General features: G+C 42.3%; 1 protein-coding gene across 1 annotated transcript in view; it reads right to left on the bottom strand.

Annotated features, from left to right (window-relative positions):
• LOC132890793 (matrin-3-like) overlaps positions 1-25,947 on the bottom strand; it is a 49,736-nt gene extending 23,789 nt beyond the window's left edge. Inside the window, exons 1-13 of the mRNA XM_060928031.1 lie at positions 25,860-25,947; positions 14,029-14,984; positions 13,628-13,689; positions 12,858-12,896; positions 11,487-11,587; positions 10,837-10,892; positions 10,564-10,677; positions 6,203-6,328; positions 4,318-4,473; positions 4,067-4,191; positions 3,447-3,975; positions 2,684-2,804; positions 2,458-2,477 (exon numbers count right to left, since the gene is read on the bottom strand). Coding sequence (XP_060784014.1) covers positions 2,458-2,477; positions 2,684-2,804; positions 3,447-3,975; positions 4,067-4,191; positions 4,318-4,473; positions 6,203-6,328; positions 10,564-10,677; positions 10,837-10,892; positions 11,487-11,587; positions 12,858-12,896; positions 13,628-13,689; positions 14,029-14,808 — 2,229 coding nt within the window. The 5' untranslated portion in view covers positions 14,809-14,984; positions 25,860-25,947. The remainder of the gene's footprint in view (positions 1-2,457; positions 2,478-2,683; positions 2,805-3,446; positions 3,976-4,066; positions 4,192-4,317; positions 4,474-6,202; positions 6,329-10,563; positions 10,678-10,836; positions 10,893-11,486; positions 11,588-12,857; positions 12,897-13,627; positions 13,690-14,028; positions 14,985-25,859) is intronic.
• Between the last annotated feature and the right edge of the window lie 295 nt (positions 25,948-26,242).

Genomic DNA, 26,242 nt, shown 5'->3' with positions numbered 1-26,242 from the left:
TATGCAACACCAGCGATTGCACGAACTGAGTCAGCGCTGGAAACCGGAACTAGGAAATCTTCCCGCCAGCAGTACTGCCAGATACTGCTGACGTTTTCCAGCCCAAAATATGTTCAAAACCCGCCAAAACGCACTTAAAACCGCCCAATCTGGCAACACAACCGAAACTAGAAAATCTTCCCGGAAGTTCCTTTCAGCACCGAGATGTCGCCCGGGATTGGTTGGCGAGTGCGTGACGTTATTGTTTTCTTTACCCTTAGGCAGCCTCTCACGTTATTGCCTGAGGGACAGGGAGAAAACCACCGGAAAATGTTTTAAACAAACACGAAATGAACGCAAGTCGGAAGATGACCATAAAATACTCGATAGTTACGATATAATAATTTTATGTATCGCACACAGAATTTTGGGCGATATATCGAGTATATTCGATATATCGCACAGCCCTAGCGCAAACCTTAGACACACCAACACACAAAACGCACAATTCAATTGAGAATGAATGAATGAACGAATGAATTAACAAACAAATGAATAACGAACAACTGAATGAATGAACAAACAGTAGCTAAACAGAGAGCAGAGCTCAGCAGAGCCAACATCATCATCAAGGACAGCTCCCACCCTGGCTCTGAGTTCTTTGACTTGCTGCCCTCAGGCAGGCCTTACAGGTGCATCAAAGCAAGGACCAACAGACTCAAAAACAGTTTTTTCCCCACAGGCCATAACCACCTTGAACAATTAGCCTTTTTCACATTACGTCACTTGCAGGGAAACTCCTATCCGTTTTCAGCCTTTTGAATGGAAGAAGAGGTATACGGCAGCAACATATGTTAACAAAACTGTGTCATTCACAGATAAGACTGATAATAATATTGCGCATTGTTGTTTATCATTACGTATTGTTATCGACCATTCCAGTCACCTATCTGCCTTGTTTTGGAAAGGAAGTTTACTGACTTTCTATGGTTGCTACTTTTTAGCCAGCAGATTAGCATGCCGCCTCTTCTTCCATTCAAAAGGCTGAAAACGGATGTGAGGTTCTTCTGCAAGTGACGTAATGTGAAAAAGGCCAATTACATGCACTGACTGATGCCACTTCTGGCAGGTGCAACAATGCACCAACAAGGACCTAAAAGGACAATATTCTCACACTTACCTGATACAGTGCAATGCTTATTACAGTGCAACCTCACAGAGCAACTTTTTAGTTTTTATAGCTTTTGTACATTTTATATTTATATTTCTACACTTTTACATCCATACCCAATACAATGCAATACCAAATACAGTGCAATATCCTGAGTTTTGTAGCTGAACTGAGTTTCTATAACTAATGTGCAATTAACATCTGCAACTCAACACGCCCAGCTGTATATATATTCTTTGTTTTTCTGCTGTGTTGTGACATGCACCATTTGTATATACTGTATATTATTTGTTTTTCTGCTGTGTTGCATGTTCCCATCTAAATATTTGCACTGGGGTGTGTGCTTTCCATCTCATTATATAATTTTCCCGCACCTTCTCCCGTCGTTCTAGCATTCTTCACTACACTTTCTTCCTCGTCCGTTCTTTTATTCTTGTTTCCACCATCATTGCTTTTAAAAAAATGCAGTTATTCTCTGCATAGCGAATATATTTCTCAGCTCGGTCCGAACCAGCTCTCAGTTATCTCTCAGTTGAATGATCTGATGAATCCCTCAAAAGCACTTTTCCCACCTAATGCCACACCCACAACATACAACCGTGGGAAAGAGGGGCAATCACAGAAAGATGAGTAGAAAACAGGAAATGTTACAGGGGATATTTATTGTGATAGTAGGCTATTGTAGCGTCAGCACAAAAGCACCAGACTCAACTTTAACTGGAAGTGTTATTCAGTAGCCTAAACTTATTCAAGCTACAGACCGAGAAGAATAAAAATGCTGAAATCTCATGTCCCGGTAAAACGCACTAGCATGGCAGAACGGCAAAAAAAATATAACTTTTTCACTCTCTCTCCCCCCCCGGCTACCGTGGGAACCACCGCAGTGCAAGACAGAGGCAATGCACGCAACTACAGATAGGGAGCAAAGCGCAGGCAGAACACACACGTACACAACACTGAACACACACACACACACACACACACACACACACAACAATACAAGCCGTTACTCGTTACACTATATTAGGTAGGCTATCCAGCGCTGGATTTACATACTTGGCAGTTTAACGTTTGATACATTTTAGAATGTTAAACTCGTCGCGTCTGTGCTCAGTGCTTTCCTAAATTGTCGGCCGCAAGAAGCCCTCGCACGAATGCGCGGTTTTTTTTTGTCGTTCGCATGCTGAAAAATTCGCTCGCAAATGCGAGTGAAATGTGCGCACTGTAGAGCCCTGCTTCAACTCAATGCTAAAAGAAAGTTAAATAAGCCATCACGTGAAATTAATGTTAAAAACATGAATACTTACACCACTGTCCCTGGATCGACCTGAAAGCAGGCGAGAAAATGTACATTTAGATTAATACACAATCATCTAAACATAACACAGAACCTCCAGCACTGTGCAGACAGGCAGCTTATTTGGGCACTAAACATCAACACCGCACACTTCCTATCAGAAATATTAATTAGCCAGAATAATATATTGCTGTTACAGAATTCTGCAAGGCAAACTAAACATTTAAAAGCAGAACCTGAAGAAGCTCTCTCTCTAGAGCTCGAGTCTTGCCGTTCAGCCTCATCCTCCTCCGCCAGCTCATCCAGAGTGACAAACTCGTCCAAGTTTTCAGGGAAATCAGATTCTTCAGGTATCTCCTAATACCACACACACAGACACACACTACTTCAGTTAAGATTTTTTTTTAAACTCAATATCATTTGATGACAAACAGGAAGGCTCAGCAAAGTGTTGTGTGAACTATGATGGGTGCAGAGCAGCGTGACTGAGGCCTGGTTTATACTTCTGCATTAATGCACATTTCCGTCATGATGCAAAGAGGGGGATAATGGGTAAACATCACATGTTAGCTTGCATTCACAGACACACTTCGTACTGAATGGTCATGAGGTGAATACGGATTTGTGGTGTCCAGTTGTAGTTCTGGAAACGTTATGATGAGATTTTATTCAGACCACTGATTCTCAATCGTTCTCCTGGGGCCGCCCTGCTCTGCACCTTTTCCATCTTTCCCTGCTCTACCTACCTGACTGAACTCATCAGTGGCACTTTTCATTCACTGAGCACACGTGATTTAACCAAGAGCATGTTAATGTCACTAATTTCAAATCAGGTGCATTTGGAGCAAGGATGCACAGAAGCAATGCAGAACAGGAGGCTCCATGAATAGGATTGAGAAACGGTGATTTAGACTTACGCATGCAGCACAGCTGATTCTAGCTGAAACGATGTTTAACTTGGTTTTATTAATATACAATTTAACTGATCGTTCCACTCACCTGCTCGACAGAATCATCTGCAGTGCCCTCGTCCTGCTCCACATCATCCTGCCCATCTGTTTCTTTGGGCTCTGTGTTGTCCTCCTGCTCCGGATTTTCCTCATGCTCAACCGGTTGCTCTGACTGATGCTCCTGTTCAAACGCTTCCTCTTCTGGAACCTCTGTGTCCTCACCATCATGCACATTTCCTTCTTCTTTTTCTGGTTCCATAGTCGAATCCTCAAATTCCATGGCAGTGTCCTGATCTGGCTGTGCAGTCACAGATTCCTCTGTCACCAAGCCTTCACCAAGGGCCTCTTCCTCTTCATCATGAGCTTCCACAACACCTTGGCCTTCATCACCAGAGCCTGCTTCAGCCTGGACCTCCTCAGGTTTTGACTCCTGTGCCTTCTTGGACGAGCTCTCTTTGGCTCTGGAGTTTGAACTTCTCTGAGGCTTGGATGAGCTTTTGGAACTTGTTCTACTGCTGTTCTTCTGACCAGATTCTTCTGGCTCCTCTTTTAACTGTTCTCCTTTACCAGGTCTGACACTAAAACACATTCCAGATATTAGGCTTTTTTGTCTGACTTATCAGTTGATTAGTTACAGACATGACTACTTTAAACAGGTATGACACTCACGTTAAAGTCTTGTACTTGGTGCAGATGTTCATACGGATGGTCCTACGACTAATGGTCAGCGGATGCATAGTGTAGTACTTCACTAACATCTCTGCATCCTCCGAGTTTCCCATTTGCACAAATGCCTGTGATAAGGAAAAAAATAAAAATAAAAAAATAATCAGCATGCGCTGACAGAAACCTGACACAAATCATTACACCGAAGGCTAAAAGACTGACCATCAGGAGACAGGACTCATGGGAGAGTTTACCTGATCAGTCAAAAAAAGATGGTTCACAACGGTGCCAAATCTGCTGGCTATTGTCAACAACTCCGCTTTCTTCTCAGTCTCTCTTGGCAAATTTGAAAAGAACACCACTGGGCCGGTATCTCGGTTTCTGTTCTCTCGGTCTTGTCTGTCGTTTTTCTTGAGTGAAACATGTTTTGCATTTACAGTCAAAATTTTAAAAAGAATGCATCACGTAGTCTTCACATTGTATAGGATAACACACACAATTTTTGCTGCCTAAATTATACAACCCCGATTCCAAAAAAGTTGGGACAAAGTACAAATTGTAAATAAAAACAGAATGCAATGATGTGGAAGTTTCAAAATTCCATATTTTATTCAGAATAGAACACAGATCACATATCAAATGTTTAAACTGAGAAAATGCATCATTTAAAGAGAAAAACTAGGTGATTTTAAATTTCATGACAACCCATTCTTGTCTAATGTAGGATTCTAGTTGCTCAACTGTCTTAGGTCTTTTTTGTCGTATCTTCCGTTTTATGATGCGCCAAATGTTTTCTATGGGTGAAAGATCTGGACTGCAGGCTGCCCAGTTCAGTACCCAGACCCTTCTTCTACGCAGTCACGATGCTGTAATTGATGCAGTATGTGGTTTGGCATTGTCATGCTGGAAAATGCAAGGTCTTCCCTGAAAGAGACGTCGTCTGGATGGGAGCATATGTTGCTCTAGAACCTGGATATACCTTTCAGCATTGATGTCTTTCCAGATGTGTAAGCTGCCCATGCCACACGCACTAATGCAACCCCATACCATCAGAGATGCAGGCTTCTGAACTGAGCGCTGATAACAATTTGGGTCGTCCTTCTCCTCTTCAGTCCGAATGACACGGCGTCCCTGATTTCCATAAAGAACTTCAAATTTTGATTCGTCTGACCACAGAACAGTTTTCCACTTTACCACAGTCCATTTTAAATGAGCCTTGGCCCAGAGAAGACGTCTGCGCTTCTGGATCATGTTTAGATACGGCTTCTTCTTTGAACTATAGAGTTTTAGCTGGCAACGGCGGATGGCACGGAGAATTGTGTTCACAGATAATGTTCTCTGGAAATATTCCTGAGCCCATTTTGTGATTTCCAATACAGAAGCATGCCTGTATGTGATGCAGTGCCGTCTAAGGGCCCGAAGATCACGGGCACCCAGTATGGTTTTCCGGCCTTGACCCTTACGCACAGAGATTCTTCCAGATTCTCTGAATCTTTTGATGATATTATGCACTGTAGATGATGATATGTTCAAACTCTTTGCAATTTTACACTGTCGAACTCCTTTCTGATATTGCTCCACTATTTGTCGGCGCAGAATTAGGGGGATTGGTGATCCTCTTCCCATCTTTACTTCTGAGAGCCGCTGCCACTCCAAGATGCTCTTTTTATACCCAGTCATGTTAATGACCTATTGCCAATTGACCTAATGAGTTGCAATTTGGTCTTCCAGCTATTCCTTTTTTGTACCTTTAACTTTTCCAGCCTCTTATTGTCCCTGTCCCAACTTTTTTGAGATGTGTTGCTGTCATGAAATTTCAAATGAGCCAATATTTGGCATGAAATTTCAAAATGTCTCACTTTCAACATTTGATATGTTGTCTATGTTCTATTGTGAATACAATATCAGTTTTTGAGATTTGTAAATTATTGCATTCTGTTTTTATTTACAATTTGTACCTTGTCCCAACTTTTTTGGAATCGGGGTTGTATTCAAACTTTAAAAAATGCAAACATATAGTAGACTGCATACCTATAGCTGCTGAAAACAATGTCTCTGCTCAATTATTATATTACAAGTATGATAAACTAAAATACAAATACATTTTTACTCTTGAACTAGTTGAGATTGTGTTTTTACCTCAATCACCAGCAGCTCCTTGGACAAATAAACCTTCACTTCTCTCCCATGTAAAATGGCAGGCTTATTCTGGTAGTGATTGGTCATTGCAAGAGCGTTCTCATGTGTCATAAGCTCCAGAAAGGCCTACCAGGGAAAGAACAAGACCAATGTAGAAGCAATGATATAATATTTATCATTCTCAGGACTGCATACTCTAATTATTTAATGAAAATAACCTGCAAAGTGACCACCTTCGAGAGAAAATTTACTAAAGGTATACAGTGCCTGGCCAAAAAAAAAAGTTGCCGTTTGGATTTCAAGGAGCATAAACTTAAGTGCCTTTGGGTACATTTCAATTGGAATTGGTTTAATTCCAATTTTTTGCTTAGACTGGATTTACCTTGAGGGTTCACGCTCATAATTACAAGTGATCTGTCTCTAATGTGAATGCATCCGTCTTCTGAAATGGCATATATACGCACACTTGCGTTTTTGCACGAGTCATCTGTGTCGCTAACAGCAAACATCATATTTGTGAGACGACTCATGGTATTAAAATTGATTAAATGGATGTGCTCGTAGCTAATGCATACATTGTATTTTGCTCTGGAGGAAGGCAAACAATTCATCAGCTGTACATGATCAGGACAAGAAGGCAAAAAAAGCCGGACAGGTAGCCTTTGCTGTTCTTGTAGCTTTCCTCCATTGTTGTTTGGCTGCGCTGCCAGTGCTGGCTGATGAAGACAGCACTCTACACGTGTATAGTCAAAAAGCCACATGATTTCTGATCTTACTGTTCTCATTCATGTCACATGGGCACAATTCAGGACCACATATGAAAGTGACTCAAATCTGATTTGAAAAGATTTCTCAAGTTGTCCACACAGCCCTGAAAAAAATAATCAAATCTGTCACATTAAGCAGGCAACAATTCTTTTAACCCTAACTGATGCAGTGAGTAGCTTCTCATTTCTTAAACAACCATGTTGGAAGACGTATCCCGTAGTCATGGAAAAGATGTGAAATTATTGACCAAATTAAGCTTAAAATTATTGGCCTGCATCAAGCCAAAAAAAAAAAAAAACCAAGGAGATTGCTGAAATTACTGGAATTAGGTCAAGAACCGTCTGAAGCATTACTAAAGCAGGGTTCTCCGCGGATTGAAAATATAGGGGGGTGGGGGTCAATCGGATGACCTTGAAACACATTTGCATAAATTTACATATGTCGTTTGCATAAAATACTCTCAAATAGTAATCATTTAGAATAGAGGAATCAATTGGACTGGTACAAAACACATCATACATCAAACATTACACACTTACACATCATATTCAGACACATTGTTTGAAATGGAACTGGAAAAAATATTTTTTTATTTAGCAAACTACAAAAAAAGAACAGAAAAGTACAGAAAAGTTTTTGTATTAACTATATTCACACTGCTCCACAAAAGCTGACATTGTTTGAAATGGAAATGTAATTGCAGGCACTACTGGAAAAAATAATTTTTTTTAGAGAGTAAAGTACATTGAAAAGATGTTGTTTTAACTATATTTACACTGCTCCATGGCTATATTTACACTGCTCCATGGCTATATTTACACTGCTCCATGGCTATATTTACACTGCTCCATCCATGTTCACCAGTTAACAGTCTAAGAAGATAAAGAAAAATGACATTGTAATTTAAACTCACCAACTTTGAACTTTTTGTTTTTATCCTTTATTTCTCTGCCGACAATAACAATCAGTTATCTCGAACTTGGTGTCGATTCACACGTTATTATAAAGGCGTGTTATCTCCTGGCGCAAGAACAATGTGTCAAAAACGCCGAAGTGTGAAACGCTTTTCTTAGACTATAATCGTCAGACTGACTAAACTAATTGCTGGTAAATGAGTTTCACACTCGGGTGTTGTCGCGTTGTCGGTACTCCAACAGAGAAAGGCTATCTGTCACAAAGAAAACGAAGGGACGTCTCTTCCTTTTGTAAAGGGGCGGCAGAAATTAAACGGGGGCGGGAATCACAGAAAGGGGGGCGGCCCGCACCTCTAAAACCCCTCGTGGAGAACCCTGTAAATCCTGTAAGGTTAAAAATTAAATCCCGAAGAAATGTGGTAGGACAGACCCTGGTCACTTAAACACTTGAAGTTGAATGCTCAAGAAATGCACAGCAGAACTCATGACTATGTTTAATAGTGAACATAAAAGCATTTCCATACGCACGAAGCAATGCAGTCTCACAGGACTAAGACTAAACAGCTATGTGGCCATAAGAAAACCACTTGTTAGTGAGGCTAATTGGAAGAAAAGGCTTCAATTTGCTATGGAGCATAAAGATTTGACGCTGGAGCAATGGAAAAAGGTCATGTGGTCTTGAGTCCAGATGTATCCTTTTCCAGAGTGATGGGTGTGTCAGGGTAAGAAGAGAAGTACACCAAGCAATGCACCCATCTTGCATCGTGCAGTGTTATGATCTAGGGTTGCTTCAGTTGGTCAGATCTTGGCATTATGTAGCAATAATGGGGGAAGCCACGGCCTAATGGTTAGAGAAGCAGCTTTGGGACCAAAAGGTCACTGGTTCAATTCCCTGGACCAGAAGGAATGGCTGAAGTGCCCTTGAGCAAGGTACCCAACCCTCAACTGCTCCCCAGGCTGTTCTGGCTATGTTGTACGTCGTTCTGGATAAGAGCGTCTGCTAAATGGCATTAATGTCATAAAATGAAGGTCACCGACAACCTGAAATGTACCGAATGACCAGGTTCTCTCATTAATGGATTTTTTTTCTTCCCTGATGGCATGGATATATTCCAGGACGGTAGTGCCAGAATTCATCAGGCTCAAATTGTGAAAGTGGTTCAAGGAGCATGAGGAATCATTTTCACACATGAATTGGCTATTACAAAGCCGTGACCTTAACCTCACGGACAGTCTTTGGGATGTGCTAGAGAGGACTTTACAGAGTAGTTCAACTCTCTCGTCATCAATACAAGATCTTGGCGAAAAATTCATGCAACTCTGGATGGAAATAAATGTCGTGACTTTGCATAAGGTTGCTGAAATAATACCACAGAAAATGCACCCTGTAATTAAAGCTGAAGACATTTCAATGAAATGCGTGAGACTATTTTTTTTTGGCCAGCCAGTGTAAAGGCCTCTGCATGCTCTTGCGACAAGGCTTTCGCAGATAGCTTTTCGCAGACAGTTGTAATTTATCGTTGAGCGGGGAGTAATAGGCGTGCGCGATGTTATTCCCCGCCACAACGCAAGGGGGCACGAAGTCGCGAAATCGCTAGGAGTAGTTGGTGGGTGTGGTTAGTGGAGTGTTTATCCTCCAGTTACTTATAATGACTGGAACTGGAGTCGTATAGATGTACGTACTTCCTCACTTCCTCGATCAACCGCTCTTCGTGCTGCTCCATCTTCGCTCGTGTTTTTAAAAATGGCGGTCGTGAAAACAAACCAAACCGGGAAAGTAGGGAAGCGGAAGTGCGTGTACAGCGGATGCAGAGTGGACCAATCAGAGCCCTCTTGTCTGCGAGGCTTCTGCGGTGGTCACAATTTTTGGGAGGTGCGCGCAGAGCGTCTGCAAAGGTGGGGGGGCTACGCAGACGCTATCTGCGATGCCATCTGCGAGGACTGGGTTGTCAGCATAAATTGGCCTTTAGTATCCCTGCATGTCTGTGAAACAAATCTCACAGGATTCAACTGAACATCATGTCTTTCACGAATCACTTGCCTAAGCTAGATACTGCCTCTGCAATGATCAGCTTCGGATAGCGTCAAATTGTGGGTAACACAGGCTAACACAAGCCTGTTCAACAGCAACAAAATAAGACATGTTCCAAATCAATACAAGCAGATATCTTCTTTAAACTCGGTATTGCAGTAATATGCCGAGTCATAATTTCAGGCCATTAAACCATAAGATGAAATAATCTATGTGCAACTCAAGTGTTTATGTATTGAGTGTTGTCCTAACAGACTGTCCCGCTTCTCTGTGAGCACAAGATGCTTGACAGAGCAGTTGTAGGAGGTTAAGGAACACTGAAATATTTTATTTGCAGACTTAAGGCAATATTTGTCCAGGCTCTTTTCTCTCATAATTTTGAGCTTGCTCTTAGGTTCACTCGAGAGTTATAGCCATAATCCCAAGTCAAAGAACAGTCTACTGGAGGTGAAATAGTGCACCATCAGGTATGAGTTCATATGCACTTCATGTTGCCTGTGTGCATGTTGATTGATCACCATGTGTAAGACACAGTCACTTGTTCTGTATGTTAATTTTAAGTCATGGACCAAATACCAGTGAGTTATTTAAATCCGTGATTCAAAGTGAAGTGTAAAAACTGGGAGAAGTTATATGAAGTGCGTTACCTTATTCTTGAGGACAAGGTTTTCACGAATGGCACCAAAACGATTGGCTAAACCAAACAGAGCAGATAACTTTGGCTTCTCATCATATTTTACCACCACCACCCTGCTTCTGATCTGAAATACAAAGACAGAAAAAGCAAACCAAGTTTTTGAAAAAGGTTGTCAACAAAAATGCTATCATTTTAATTCACACAGCACAAAATAGTTACAATTATTCAATTTTGTCATCGACGAAGCTTGTTTTCTCAACATCAGTTCAAACAGCATTATTACCTTCGGTGTCACAGAATATGATGTTTTGCTTGGCATATTCATGCTTGAAGTAGATCCTTAAAAAAAAGAGGAACCCTTAGTTAGAGCTTTGAATTTACTGAACTCCAACAGAATAGGAAATATGAGTCAGGAGCCATATGCATCTTGTTTTGATGTATAATTAATTTTTGGATGAATAATAGGTCAATTGTCTCTGACCAATCATGTTACACTTCAACCCTTTCCATTAAAAAAAAAAATTGTGGCACAACAGAAAAGTATTTGCCCTATGATGCAAAGATTACAAGTTCAAATTCCAGTGATGCCACAGCCACCTGTGGCCGGGAAACCAAGAGAGCAAAACTGGCTGTACTTCACAGGGAAAGCAGGGCGTCATAATCTCTCCCCTATTAATCACAGTGGGCGTCTGAGGGTGGAGAGTGCCCACGAAACGATACAGTTGGCTGGCTTTTCCGAATGTGCGCACTCTAAAAATTCCTAATTCCTCCAGGGTACATGCCTTGGAGGAGCCAAATGACCTGGTCGCCAACGTGTGATGGGGAGAGCTGCCTGGGTGGGAATTGACCGTGACTAAATTAGAGAATTTTGTGACCTTAAAAAATAAAAACAGCAATAAACAACAAAACCAAAACTGTACACAGACTAATTACCCCAGCTTGAACTCATGCCTGTTCGCTGCCTCATCGAAGATGGAGCAGCACCCAGTATTCCATCTGATCGGCTCTTTGAGCTCAGAGAGAGAGAATTTGACCTGAGAAAGACAATGTAAACACACTGAAAATTGGAAAATCTTGCTGTGTACTCAAAACATTTATGCTGGTACATATACAGACTGGTAACAAATTAAAGGAAAAACACCATGAAGTGTCTTATAATAAGGTGTTGATTCACAAGTATACAGAATAGCTTCAATACGTTGAGGCATAGACTCTATATGTCTCTGAAAGTTTTCTGAAAAGATCAATAACACTCTTCCACGAGTTATTCTCTCAGTTGGTGGTTTTTTTTTAAATGATGGTACCAGTCAAAAGTTTGATCATATCTAATTCAATGGTTTTTCTTTATTTTTATTAATTAAGTCACTTCAAGTTTTAAAAGTAATGATGGATGTTGTTTCTCTTTACTTAGTTGAGCGGTTCTTGACATAATATGGATTACTACAGTTGTGGAATAGGGCCATTTACAGTATTTTTATTATTTACTATTTGATCTCAAACGCATTAGTGCAATTTCTTGCCGCCTTAATTAACTTTTCACGAGGCATACCTGTTAATTGAAAAGCATTCCAGGTGACTACCTCATGAAGCTGGTTAAGACAATGCTAATAGTGTGCAAAGCATCATCAAGGTAAACGCTGGATACCCTGAAGAATCTAAAATATGAAACATTGTTTAACACTTTTTTTGTTTACCACAGAATTGCATACATGTTCCATGTGTTATTTCATAGTTTTGATGTCTTCAGTATTGTTCTACAATGTAGAAAAAATTCAAAATGCAGAAAAACCTCTGAATGATCAAGTGTCCAAACTTTTGACTGGAACTGTACATCTGTGTGCGCGCGCGCGTGCGTGTGTGTGTGTGTGTATATATATACACATACACACACAAAATGTGTGTGTGTATATATATACACATACACACACAAAATGTGTGTGTGTGTGTGTGTGTGTGTGTGTGTGTATATATATATATATATATATATATATACACACACACACACATATACACACACACATATACACACACACATATACACACACACATATACACATAAAATGTGTGTGTATATATATATATATAATGTATAGTGTGTGTGTGTGTGTGTGTGTGTGTGTATATATATATATATATATATATATATATATATATATATATATATATATATACACACACACATATATATATATACACACTTTTTATTTATATATATATACATATATATATATATATATATATATATATATATATATATAATTTTTTTTTATTTATATATAAATAAATAAAGGATGGTTTACATACATTCGGCCAGATGTCATTTGAGGATCCCAATCTGGATACCTACAACCGGTGGGGGGAAAAAGCCAAGATTATTTTCAATATGGATGACAAATATCTTTCGTATAAAGGAAGAATAATGATGCATAATTGCATAAAATAATACAAACTCAGAAAACATAAGCATGGACCAAAAAAAAAAAAGTGTCACATTCACCAACAGCATGCCTTGTTGCAGAATATCAATAGGCTGCACAAAAGGAAAAACATAACTCAAGATAAAAGCTAATGGTCAGATTGTTGGCCAGGGGCCAAGGTTTAGGTTTTGTGCTTCATGCCCAAGCGTAACAACATTCAAACCTCCACATTCCAGGAAGACTAATAGGGTGCATAGGGCCAAATTTGTGTGTAACTTTTTCTTAACAAGGATAATGAAACGTGGAGGCACTTTGGCCTGTGAATCACCAAACATCACTTTCATGTGGTATTATTTGATACTACAGTTGAAACACCAACATCACTCAGGAATTCAGCAGAATCGCACACAGTCAAGGGAAGAGTGAGCTAAAACTGACTTGAACCATGTCCAGATACTGGTGGAACCCTTATCCAACACGATTGGCGAGGGGAGGCGTAACCAAGTATCGGGAAAAGGAATGACTAATTTTTTTTGTCCAGGAAGCTTAACAATACAATGGTTTCAATCACAGACAACTATACTCACCTCGGTCATAACTTAGAAATTACATGCAAATTAAAGACAAATGAAAATATAAGGAAACTGGTGGACATACAATTGCAGAAGGACCCTTCGGTTTTCTGCATGCTGCATCCCAGTTGTGTGCCGAGTCCATTCCTGCAATACACCAAAAAATCCTCTGTTTTTTTGTTTTTAAATTTAAATGTAATGAACAGACAATGGATTTAAATTCAAGTGGATATTTGATAACATCTATCCCATTACTAAATATTTTAAATACAATATTGACAATGACTTTAATGACTGTAGCAAAGTTCTGTAGTGAATATGAACTACTATAAATACTAAATGGGGACCACACACTAAACACACTGGACGAACACCAAGATGCACTGATGAGCAAACTGTTTTGGACACAGGTGTTCTCCATCATATGGCTGATATGTTCAGGAGGGGAAAAAGTTGGTGTGAAAAAAACTGTTCTGAACTACTCACCATGGAAGAATGCACATCAAAGTCACAAAGGGAGCACACATGGGGATACATATGCGGCATGACACCCAAGAAATCCTGAATTTTGCCCTGAGATGGGGATCCCATCCGTCGCTGCATAAAGAGATCATTAGATGTTGAAGACGAGGTCGTGCCTAAACCACGATAGCGGTCAGTGGAAAGTTCGGAATATTGGCGATCTCGACTGCTGCCACCGCTCCCGTAATCAAGCATATCATAGCTGCGAGAGGATAAATCTTGAGTAGAACTGTAGCCAAAATCAGCCTGAGAAGTGCGACTCTGACTTGTAGAAGATGTGGAACGGTCCAGTCTTCCTCCCTGTACATCTCTCCACTCATCTCGACCGCCTCTGTATGAGGGGTCTGGAGAGAGTGACTGAGATAGCAGATCACTGGTCATATGTCGACCGGCCTCAGCCTTTTGGTTCTTCAGCTGCATGATAAGACGTGGTAGTGATTCCACACTGATGTTCTCCTCAGGCACCTGAGCCAGCGCGTCCAAGTCATTGGGAGAGAGACCGAGACTGGCAAAGAGCTTCATGGTATTGCTGAGAGGGTTGCCCATGCGGCGGGGGCCCAGCTGGGAATCCTGGCTGTCTGCTCCACCCAATCCCATCAATCCTCCATGCTGCTGGGTTGAGGAGCCATAGGGATCAGGTCGAGACTCATTCATGCTAAAGTTCAGAGTCTCTGCAGCAGCCAAGAGCCCCCGGCCTACGGCAAAGCCTTTCTGAGCACTGTCTGGCGTCAGCTTCTGAGACATGGCTTCAAAATGATAGGGAGAGGCAACACAACTTTAGACGGGCAATAAAAGTAAAGAACGACGTAGTCGATCAATTTGTCCAAAAGGAGGACGGTCCGTGGATAAAATTCCAAATGTCAAAGATAAGCCAATGGTGAGAATGGACAGATCCTCTTCTATGACAGAATGAAACAGGTCTGCAGAAAGACAATGGAGCAATGATTTCTATTCTATTCTAATTGTTAGCAGTGCCACAGCTAAGCAAGTCACTGAAATTTAGACAGTGAAAAGAAGTAACAACTGACAATACAATACATTGCAACATGCCCCAAAATATCAAGATTTACAGAAAAGGTTGTATGGATTTTATGACAGAGTTGATCAAAAGATCATCATTGAGAACTGTTAAGATATAGAAATATGTACATCCTTAAAATGACCAGGAATGAAAGAAAGCATTGCACATCACAGCCAGAACAGGAAAACCACAGAGGCATGAACCAGTTTAATCTTTTTTTAAATAACAAATCACAAGAGAGACAAATCGAGTTCACTTGGGTAGAAATGTGTCAGAAGAGGACAGAACAATACAAAGTGCTTGACATGCTCTGACTCCAGGAGGGGTGTCCTTTTATTTGAACAAGAGAGTGATATTGTACATGATCGCTAAATAGATGATTTAGAAGCGGCATGTGAAAGAAGCACATGGAATTACTTCACTAGATCAAAATCCAATTTAGGTTTCTTCGCCCAGAGAAAGCCAGTGAACTAAAACAGGCCATAAATCTAATAATAAAAGGACGGTTTTCATATTGGGGGATTTTTTAAAAAAATTCTTCCAAACAGACTTCTTTTAACTCGGTAGCAACTGAAGAGGATAAATGCCAAGAACAAAAATCACAGAATTCAGCTTCTTTGTCTAGCTGCAGAAAAATTACACTGAAGACATGGCTCTGGGCAAACTGGCTGACCAACTGGATCTCATCCACTGGGAAATGAAGTTGATAACATTCATTAACTGAAGTGAGTGTTATGCATTTTCCACAACACTTGAATGTGTGACAAACCACGTAATTTTGGAGAGGTGTTCAGTGAACAAGTTTAGGCAAGTTCAAATGCTTCCAAAGGACCAAAAAACTGCAACATCAGTCAAAGAAAGTGAAACCGCAATGAACATACAACTGATTGTAATGAATATACAACATATATTGTACATTCGCTGAATATGCACAAGGATTCTATTCATTTCCTTGTCTTCAGTAATGGCTTTATCTTAGGCAGGAACAAATGAGCCTAAATGTTTGAGATGAGTCACTAGTTCTTTTCCTCATGATGTACGTGTCAGCCCTGTGATGACCTGGCGACTTGTCCAGGGTGTACCCCGCCTTTCGCCCGTAGTCAGCTGGGATAGGCTCCAGCTTGCCTGGGACCCTGTAGGACAGGATAAAGTGGCTAGAGATAATGAGATGAGATGAGATGATGTACATGGTGCTGGGAAGATTGAGAGAGAGTGTGAGTGAGTGTGGGGCATGGCATAGCATAACATCCAATGTTGGTTTTTAGCCTTGACCCTTGAGCACAAAGATTTCTCCAGATTGTCTGAATCTTGTAATAATATTGTGCAATGCTATATAGATGTGGGTGGCAGCAAGAATGTGGTCAAGCTTTGGCTGTGAACAGCGAGGAGTCAGGCTGAACCAGGAGGTAACGTGTGACAAGGTCCACCTGTGTCTAATTACTTACTGTCTATTAACGTGTGTCTGTCTCTTTTAGACAGCCAGGCCCACACACATGAGAGAGAGCGCGCGCGCTGCAACACCCCATTGTTCACACGCATATGCGTGCGTCCGTGTGTACGTAGAGTGTGCCTACATAGTAGTAGAAGTCACTGAAAAGCGTCAATAAAGTTCAAGCATACCTTGAATTACAGTGGCTGTTTCCAGTTCCTCATTGACGACTCCCACCAAATTGTTTACTGATGCCAAAACCCGGGACTGAAGAACAAACGCTGCCATGGAGTCCACACCAGTCAGGGAGCTGCTCCAGACCCTCACTGTTAACCTCCAATGGCAGCACCAAGAGCTGCTTGCCCTGTCCAACAAGCAAGTGCAGCGCTTCCAGACCCTGTGCAAGACCCAGGCGAAGGACCGGTAGGTGACACGGAGCTGAGTCCAGTCACCAAGTACTCCAGTGGACATAGCCAGTGTTCCTGTGCAGATGGTTAAGATGGGGCTGCAGGATGACATGGAAGCCTTCCTCAAGCTGTTCAAGCACGTCACGGAGGCGAGCTTTTGGCTAACCTTGCAGTGGGCGGCTCGCCTATTGCCATGCCTGTCAAGGGGAAATCGCAGCTTGCAGCTCCACGTCACCAGCACGCTGGAGTATCCGGACCTGAAGCGGGCTATACCGCAACGAGTTGGCCATGGGCCAGAATAGCGTCGCCAGTGGTTCCATGCACTGGTCTACAGCAAAGTCAGCTGCCCATTTGCATTTGCGCAGCAGCTCCGAGATGCCTGCCGACAATGGTTACGGATAGGCGAGTGCAGCGTGGAGGACATCGACTGTGTAATGCTGGAACAGCTTGTCACCCAACTGCCGAGCAAGACCTCAATGTTGGTCCAGTATCATCAAGCAGCATCGCTGGACGTGGTGGTCCGGCTGGCAGAGGACCACATTTCTGGGAGCAGGCACTCCCACAGCTTCTCTTGCTCGCTCTCTCTCACACACACACACACTTTCTCCTCCTCCCTCTCACACTCCTCACCCCTGCCCTACCCTACAGAAATGGGGAGCAATTCCCCTGAAACCCACTCCCCGCACCGGTGTCTGTCATCGTGTTTCTTCTCTCCCTTCTCCTTCTGTGCAATCATTAACCCCCTCTCTCTCTACAGGTGGACTTATCCATGCCCACCAGAACCGGGAGCAAGCCCAGGCAGGCCTGTCGGCATGGAGGGAAAGCACTTCCGCAAGGAGGTGGGGCTACTAATTCACATTCCTGACGCACCACAGGCTTCCCCTGATTGAGCAGGAGTGTACAGAGTCACTGAGTATTCAAGGGGGTACACATCAGGCTTTGGTGGATTCTGGTTGTAATCAGACCTCCATGCATCAAAGCCTGATTCAATGTGGGGCACCAGGAAATGCATGATTGGTGAAGGTCAGGTGTGTGCAAGGGGGCGTTCGGAGATATCCACTAATGCCCGTCACTGTTCAATTCTGGGGAGAAAAGCATAGCTTGGAGGCGGCGGTTAGTCCGAGCCTCATCCATCCACTTATCCTGGGAACAGATTGGCTGGGGTTTAAACCATTAATGAAACAGACAGTAGTGGGTGGGTTCTGCAGTAATACGTCACAGGGAATCCCGCTGCAACATTAGCCAGAAAGGTGGTCCCAGGGCCGTCCTTGGCAGCTCAGCATTGTGATGACATGGAGAGGGTGGAGAGTTCTCTCTCTCTCTGGGGAATCCCTTAGAGGATTTCCCATTGGAGCAGACGCGTGACAAGTCTCTCACCAAGTGAAATAAATTGATGGCCAACTCTTCCAACCTAACGTTGCGCTTTCCTTTCCTTATTTCTGTATTATGAAGGACAGGCTATATCAAGTGACACAGGACACTCAAACCAAGGAAAAGATAACACAGTTGTTGGTCCCGAAAAGCCGTAGGGAACTTTTATTCCACGTGGCTCAACATAATCCTATGGCTGGGTACTTTGGGCAGGATGAAACACTGAATTGTCTCATGGCCCATTTCTACTGGCCAGGTATTCGCACCGATGTCCACAGGTGGGGTGCGGCTTGTTGTGAATGCCAGATGGTAAGTGGTCACACTGAAAGCGCCATTGCACCCATTACCGTTAATGGAGATCCCCTTTGAAAGAATTGGCATGGATCTCATTGGGCCATCAGATCAATCTGCATGTAGGTATCGCTTTGTGTTAGTCATAGTTGATTATGCAACGCGATACCCGGAAGCAGTGCCTCTCCGCAATATCTCAGTGCGCAGTGTTGGAGGCACTTTTCTGCATTATCTCCTGAGTCAGGATTCCAAAATAAATCCTGACTGATCAAGACACTACTTTGTCATACACCCTATGCAAATTGTACAAATTATCAGGGATTAAATCGATTTGTACTGGTGTTTATCATCAACAAATGGACGGGCTGGTCAAACAATTTAACCAAACACTTAAGAACATGATTTCTAAGTTCATTCATGGGGATGCTAAGAACTGGGACATAGGTGGCTAGACCCTCTGTTTGCAGTGCGCAAGGTCCCACAAGCCTCCACTGGGTTTTCCCTGTTTGAATTGTTGTAAGGGTGCAAGCCCCATGGCGTCTTAGATATCATTAGAGAAAATTGGGAGGAGGGACCCTCTCAAAGCAAAAATGAAAAATTCAATACGTTCTTGACCCGAGAGCAAAACTCCACGCACTGAGTCTCATAACCCAGGAGAATTTGCTTCAGGCCCAAGAACATCAATCTCGCCTGTACAACAGAGGGACACAGCTAAGGGAACTTGCACCGGGAGATAAAGTCCTCATTTTACTGCCTACCTCAAGCTCAAAATTACTCACCAAGTGGCAAGGGCCCTTTGTGGTCACACGGCAAATTAGGGAAGCTGACTATGAGGTCAAGCGTCCAGATAGAGGTGAGACACGCCGAATTTACCACCTCAATCTCCTAAAACCATGGAGGGGGTGGTTCCGGTGGAGCTGGGACTGGAGGCAAGTCTAAAAAGTGCGGCCCAAATTTACCCCAGTCCCCTGTGGAGACCACCTCTCACCATCCCAGAGAGCACAGGTTAGTAGGTCGCAGGAGAAATTCTGTGATGCATTCTTGCCCCTCCCTGGTCACACTGACCTCATAGAACACCACACTGAGATGCCCCTGGGGTGGTGGTTCGCAGCCACCCATATCGGCTCCCCAAGCACAAGAAAAATGTGGTTTGGGATGAACTCCAGATTATGCTTAAGATAGGAGTAATTGAGGAGTCGCATAGCGGCTGGAACAGCCCGGTGGTCTTGGTTCTCAGGTCTGACGGGTCGGTCCGGTTCTGCATGGACTATAGAAAAAAGTCAACAAGGTGTCTAAATTTGACGCATATCTGATGCCTCGCATTGATGAACTGCTCAATTGGTTAGGTACAGCTCGCTTTTACTCAACACTGGATCTAACATAGGGATATTGGCAGATCCCTTTGACTCCATTATCTCGCAAGAAAATGGCCATTTCCTGGGGGCGTCGTGGCTCAGGTGGTTAAGGCGCCATGCCATGAATGCGGGCGACCCGGGTTCGATTCCGGCCCGAGGTCATTTCCCGATCCCTTCCCGTCTCTCTCTCTCCCGCTCATTTCCTGTCTCTACGCTGTCCTATCCAATAAAGGTGCAAAAAGCCCAAAAAATATCTTTAAATTAAAAAAAAAAAAAAAAAAAGAAAATGGCCATTTCCACTCCATTTGGTTTACGCCAATTTGTCACCCTTCCTTTTGGGTTGTTTGGGGCTCCAGCGACGTTTGTCTCATGGACCGAATTCTCCGTCTCTGCAATGCGTATGCGGCGGCCTATCTAGATGACAATCATGTATAGTAATGACTGACAGTGGCATTTACAACATCTCAGGGAGGTCCTGAGGTTGCTGAGGCACGCTGAGCTCACAACAAACCCGAAAAAAAGTGTGCAATTGGATGGGTGGAAGTATGGTCTCTGGGCTTCCACTTGGGTCATGGGCAGGTTCATCCCCAAATTGACAAGACTGCAGTAATTGCTACCTGCCCAAGACCTAAAGACCGAAAAGGGGGTGAGGCAGTTTCTGGGGCTGACTGGCTAGTATAGGCAGTTTGTGCCTAACTTTTTGAATGTCACCAGCCTGCTGACTGACCTCACTAAAAAGGGGACGCCAGAACCAGTCCAGTGGACGGCGCCGTGCAAACGGGCTTTTGCTCAGGTAAAAGTGGTTTTGTGTGGGGGCCTGCTGTTGCATTCTCCTGACTTTTCTCTCCGTTTGTTTTGCAGACCAACACGTTGGACAGAGAGCTGGGGGTCGTTTTGTCCCAGGTGGTGGAGGAGGAGCTGCTCCCGGTGCTGTATATCAGCCACAAGCTCTCCATGCAAGACTCAAAGTACAGCACCGTGGAATAGGAGTGTCTGGCAATCAAGTAGGCAGTCCTCACTCTCCGGCACTACTTGCTTGGATGCCCATTCACCCTCCGTTCCGACTATGCCCCACTCCAATGGCTCCACCACATGAAGGGGGTGGGGTTATGCATTAGCCGCAGCTCCCCAGCCTGAGTTGGGCAGTGGGGGTATGCGGCAGCGAGGGAGTGGTCGAGCGTCAGCTGTGAATGGCGAGGAGTCAGGTTGAACCAATAGGTAATGTGTGATGAGGTACACCTGTGTCTAATTCCTGACTGTCTACTAACATGTGTTTCTGTGTCTTTCAGATAGCCAGGAGCAAGAGAGAGAGAATTGTGACACTCTGTAATGCATGCATGTGTGTAGTGTACCCAAGTAGTAGTAGAAGTCATTGAAAAGTGTCAATAAAGTTCAAGCATACCTTGAATTACAGCACCTGTTTCCAGTTCCTCATTGACTACTCCCACAAAGTTGTTACAATGTGGTCTCCAAATTCGTTGCAATTTTTATACTGAGGAATATTTGCCCACACAGTCTTTCAAAGTGGTGAACAACTCCACATCTTTCCTTCCCAGAGACTCAGCCTCCCTGGGATGCTTTTTTTTAAAAATATACCCAATCACAGGGCTTTCCCCAAAGCGCAGATACATGGCACTCTGCCACACTGTGCGACGTCCATGCCGCAGTGTCACTTGCACACCAAAAAACAAACAAACAAACAAAAAAAAACCCACTGAACAATGTAGAGTACTTTCCGCACCTAAATATCTCCTATTCCCCTCTGAAAATGAGTAACAGCTATAGAAATAGGAAGATATTATAGTATATAGGTCTAGACTATCCTGGTACTCAACCCAGAAGTGAAAATGAAGGGTTTTCCTGTGTGCACTGACTGCCATTCGCAACCATACATAAAACCAAGTTCTTGTCACTGGTAGCTAGATGGTGCTGTTGCATGATTTGACCTCAATTCTTTTTGGCATCCTGGAATTGGAAAATGAAGAGACATGCTACGAAGTGTTTTCATTTCAAATCTAATTTTGCCCTTTAAATTTTGCCCCTTGCATATTTGACAAGATTAAAAAAACAGCAAATTTAACAATGGTGAATTGTGCCTAATTCAGCACCAGATGCCACCAGAATGCACCATTTGAAGTCTCTAATTTCACAATTTTCTGGGGGCGCATGCCCCCGGACCCCCCCCCCAGCAGCGGGCCCTCTGGGCTGGGCTCGGCATCAGTAGCACTGCTATGATATTTTTTCTGAGGAAAGCCTTGCAATCATGTTACTGACCTGTTGCTAATTAACCTCATTAGTTGAGAGATGTTGTAACAGGTGGTCTGTTGCCCCGTCCCAACTTTTTTTGAAACATGTTGTGGGCATTAAATTCAAAATGAGCATGTACTTAAAAAAAAAAAAACCCAATACATTTTCCTGGTTTGAATGTGTTGCCTTTGCACCATTTTCAGTTAAATATAGTTTCCATGACTTACAAATCATTACATTCTGTTTTTGTTCACATTTTACCCAGCATTCCAACTTTTTTTTTTTTGTAAACAGGGTTGTAAGATTTGTGAAAAATAGGTTTCTAATGGTTAACTGGATGGAGCTGAATAAGATTTGAATGATTTTTTTAAGTCACTGAATACGTGACCATTACCACTGATATACACATACCTCTGCCTCCAAAACTTAGGGTGGTTCAACTGGAATTGGTATGCTATGTAGAGGTGGGCGATATGTATCGTCTGCGATGTCATCGTGAATGTTATTTTGACGATGTGTAATTTTGCATTATCGAGTTTTTTTAATTAAGCCGCCAAAAATCAATACAGAGCGGAGCAGACCCGGCGCCAGACACGGACTGACGGACGGGCCTTGAATTGCTTTTTTTTGGGGGGGCAGGCACATTTTATACGCCAAGCCAGGGCAACACAACTGTTTCTAGCAACCCAGGACAGCAGCACAGACGTGACGAGTTAAATATTCTAAGAAACCTATAAAGCAACCAAAACAACTTTCCAAAATGTATCAAACATTGCTCAGCATATTAAAAGTTTTTTTTTTTTTTGTTCCGCTGGCCTCACAATGCACAAAGCTGATTTCGGGTATCTACCGGAAGATGTCGTGATATGATCCCGTCCAGCAATAAAACGTGATTGGCTGAGACAGCTGCTGATTTACCCAGATACCATCTGAAGAAAAAATGCGATTGGTCGGTTGGTTCATTCCATGTCATTAACCCATTGGTTCCTAAGAAATATTAGTCCACGTTTATAGCAATGATCCAGAAATTATTACTAGTGTTTCTGTACTCACGGATAATAATGAATGAACCGATCAGCCGATTTCGAATAGTTTCAATACATTTTAAATTGAGCACATTTTTCTTTATTATTGTTATACTGAAAAACTTTGACTTGTAGTTTACGTTTTTTTTTTTTGAGGGGGAAAAAAAACAAAGAAGAAGAAGCTGTGACGGGCTCCTATCAGGCCAAGTGCGCACTCGCCGGCCACTTTGAGGCATCTTTTTCGGATTAGTGAGACCAGACCCTCTGAACATGAATGGGGAGATATCAATACTGGACTCTGTGAAAACTAACGGTCGCGAAGAGCATATGATTGAAATCGCCATGAAAAGTTGATTATACTTGAGTGTTAGGTTGGTTCTCATGACTCAGAAAAAGCTTTAAAATCCACTTTTCTCGTGGATTATTTTGACACTGCGCAGGCGCAGTACTTCTATAACGGCAGGAGAGGGACAGCGGAGCACGAAGCTGCAAGATGACTGGAAAGCTGTTGGTTCAGATCGACATATGATTGGTTGTTGGCAGCGGAACAGGCGGGATATTTGCAGACCCGTACTGCCGTCAGAGACGGTTGATTGGAATGTTTGCTGCCGTTACGAACTGTCAATTGAATTATTCATTTTTATTAATTTAAAGTTGTTTAAGAAAATAAATATGGCTTTTCCTTAAATACGTGTCACTGCAATGATTCTTTTAGTCATTGTAATTATTGTAACCTTTAAGCAAGTGTTTTTTTTTTTAAATATCGTCAAAATATCGGTATCGTTAAAATCCTAAAAAATATCGAGATATTATTTTTGCCCATATCGCCCACCCCTAATGCTAGGTTAAATAAAGCTACCACTGTAACTTGAGGACAGGAATAAATAACTTTCAAGTGCACTCAATTGCCTGAAAACCAAGTTACAACTCTATAAACATGCAAAATTCTCCACATAATGATGTATGAGGATGTGAAGGGGCGTGTCTATAAAATGACTGACAAGAGGCCAATTGAAATACAAATATTTCAAACCTAGGGCAGATTTCCAAAATGAGTTTGCTGTTTTTTCCCCCTCCAGCTATGTAATACACTTGCTCTAAGACAATGCCTTAAACTTTTAAAGTCTTTTGGAGATAATTTTACACATTCGTACTTTGAAGAGATAAAAAATATGGACTATAGCACGTTTAAAGTGAGACGGCCTTTCGATTTCATAAAATCAGTGAAATTTAGTTCCCTCTGAAATATGGTCACCATGACATATGTTTATTTCTGTGATACCTCACAAAATATCAGGCCATTCTGTGGCTGGGAAGTTATTTAATTTGAGGAGATTCCCGAGCAAATAACGTGCATGAAATCGCTTGCTTCACGCAGTCAAGCAGACAGAGGAAGTCCGTGTGCGCATACGCAGGTTTACCTTTGACCATGTACTGACAGTTACATCATTGTCACTAAACAAACAGCTGATCACACTGAGGTGCTTGCTGACTGCCGATATTTTTTAGTTTGGTCCTGTGTTTCCTTTCCTTCACAACTTCTTTTCTTCTCGCGTCCGCCATTGTTCTGTTTCAAATTTGTATCCCACAATGCCTTGTGGGAACAGGGAAAGCCCACCACATGATGCATGACATATCTTGAATCATGTTGAAGCAGGCAAAAATAGAAGAGAAATTTAGGGCCACATGGCCCTAAATTCATTAATTGCTCTATTAGAAAAAAAATCCTAATAAAATTGGAAGTCTGTGATTCAAATTCAGTAGCTTTCAGTCCACTAAACAAAAATAACCAGGTGTCGGGGAAATTCTTTTTATGACCTCCACTTAAAATCTGAAAGGCAGTCTACCTTTAAATGATCCTCGTTGTTACATCAGCTACAGCTTCTGAGAAAAGCCAACACAGCGAACATGATATCTAACATTTATTTACAATGTGTTTTTCACATTGTTCACTTTCTGCAGCTATAAATTCACACAAATCAGGTTTGATGCGACTTCAGTCCAAGTGCAGAGAGATCCGTCTGAAACCAGCAGCACTGAGTTCGGTTATTAAGAATGGACCAAATGTGGTGATGGACAGAAAAGTGAGATGGAAGTAAAAAGACAGAGGAATAATGTTGCTGTTTTGTGTGTGAGAGATGTTATTTGTTGTAAAGCTGGAGGATGTGAAGAGAGATGCATGTGTGCTGCTTGGGTGAAATTCCAGACAGAAGCCAGGGGAAGATGCTGCATGGACAGAAAGCTGAATAAATATATAAACTGCCACGTTTGTGTAAATCTCCACAGACAGACATGAAGTGGAACCGTACAGAAGCCAGCTCTCTCAGAGACGAGGAGGAGGATGTTAGCTAACAGACGGATTACATAGAACTAAAGGCTAGCGCTCATTTTTAATACGCAATTATCAACAAGTGCGGTTTGTTGTGCATTACAAAATGCACTACTGCCACAATGCCAAGACTTTCAACTGGCTAATCAAACCTGTTCATGCTAACAGGGGAAAAATGGCGAATCGGAAAAAAAGAAATATTTCGCGAATGAAAAACACAACTACGCTTTCATGCATAATTTTTATTTACTTATCTATTGTGGAGGAAAAATACTTATTAATATTTCAATGGTACATTTTTTAAAAAATATTTTACTTACTATTTTAGTATCCTCACATACGCTGCAAACGCGAAAACGTTTAGCTTGAACAGATCCGGAGACTAGTACACTTCCGGTCACCTGGTTTTTCCTCTGCGACTCTTTTCGCAATCGGAGGCACATACTGCCCTCTAGCGTACCGGCCCTGTGTTTGAGTCTAGTCACCCCCCCAGTCGACCATAATAATCATGCCAGCACTCTCAGATTCAGCTCACACATCTTACACAAACATTACAATTTCCATCCATCCATCCATCATCCGTTCAGAGGCTCCAACTTGGGAAATTGCAAAGAGGGAGAATCTCCCTTTCTGCGAGTAGCTCGGAGGGAGACAAGTTTGAGCGCCATAGGCGCGAAGGCGAGTGTTTTATATATCTCATCTC

The sequence above is a fragment of the Neoarius graeffei genome, chromosome 8 (genome assembly GCF_027579695.1).
Source record: "Neoarius graeffei isolate fNeoGra1 chromosome 8, fNeoGra1.pri, whole genome shotgun sequence".
In the NCBI taxonomy this organism is placed as follows: domain Eukaryota; kingdom Metazoa; phylum Chordata; class Actinopteri; order Siluriformes; family Ariidae; genus Neoarius; species Neoarius graeffei.
Note: the sequence above shows the minus strand (reverse complement) of the source record. Positions and strands in the feature narration are given on the sequence as shown.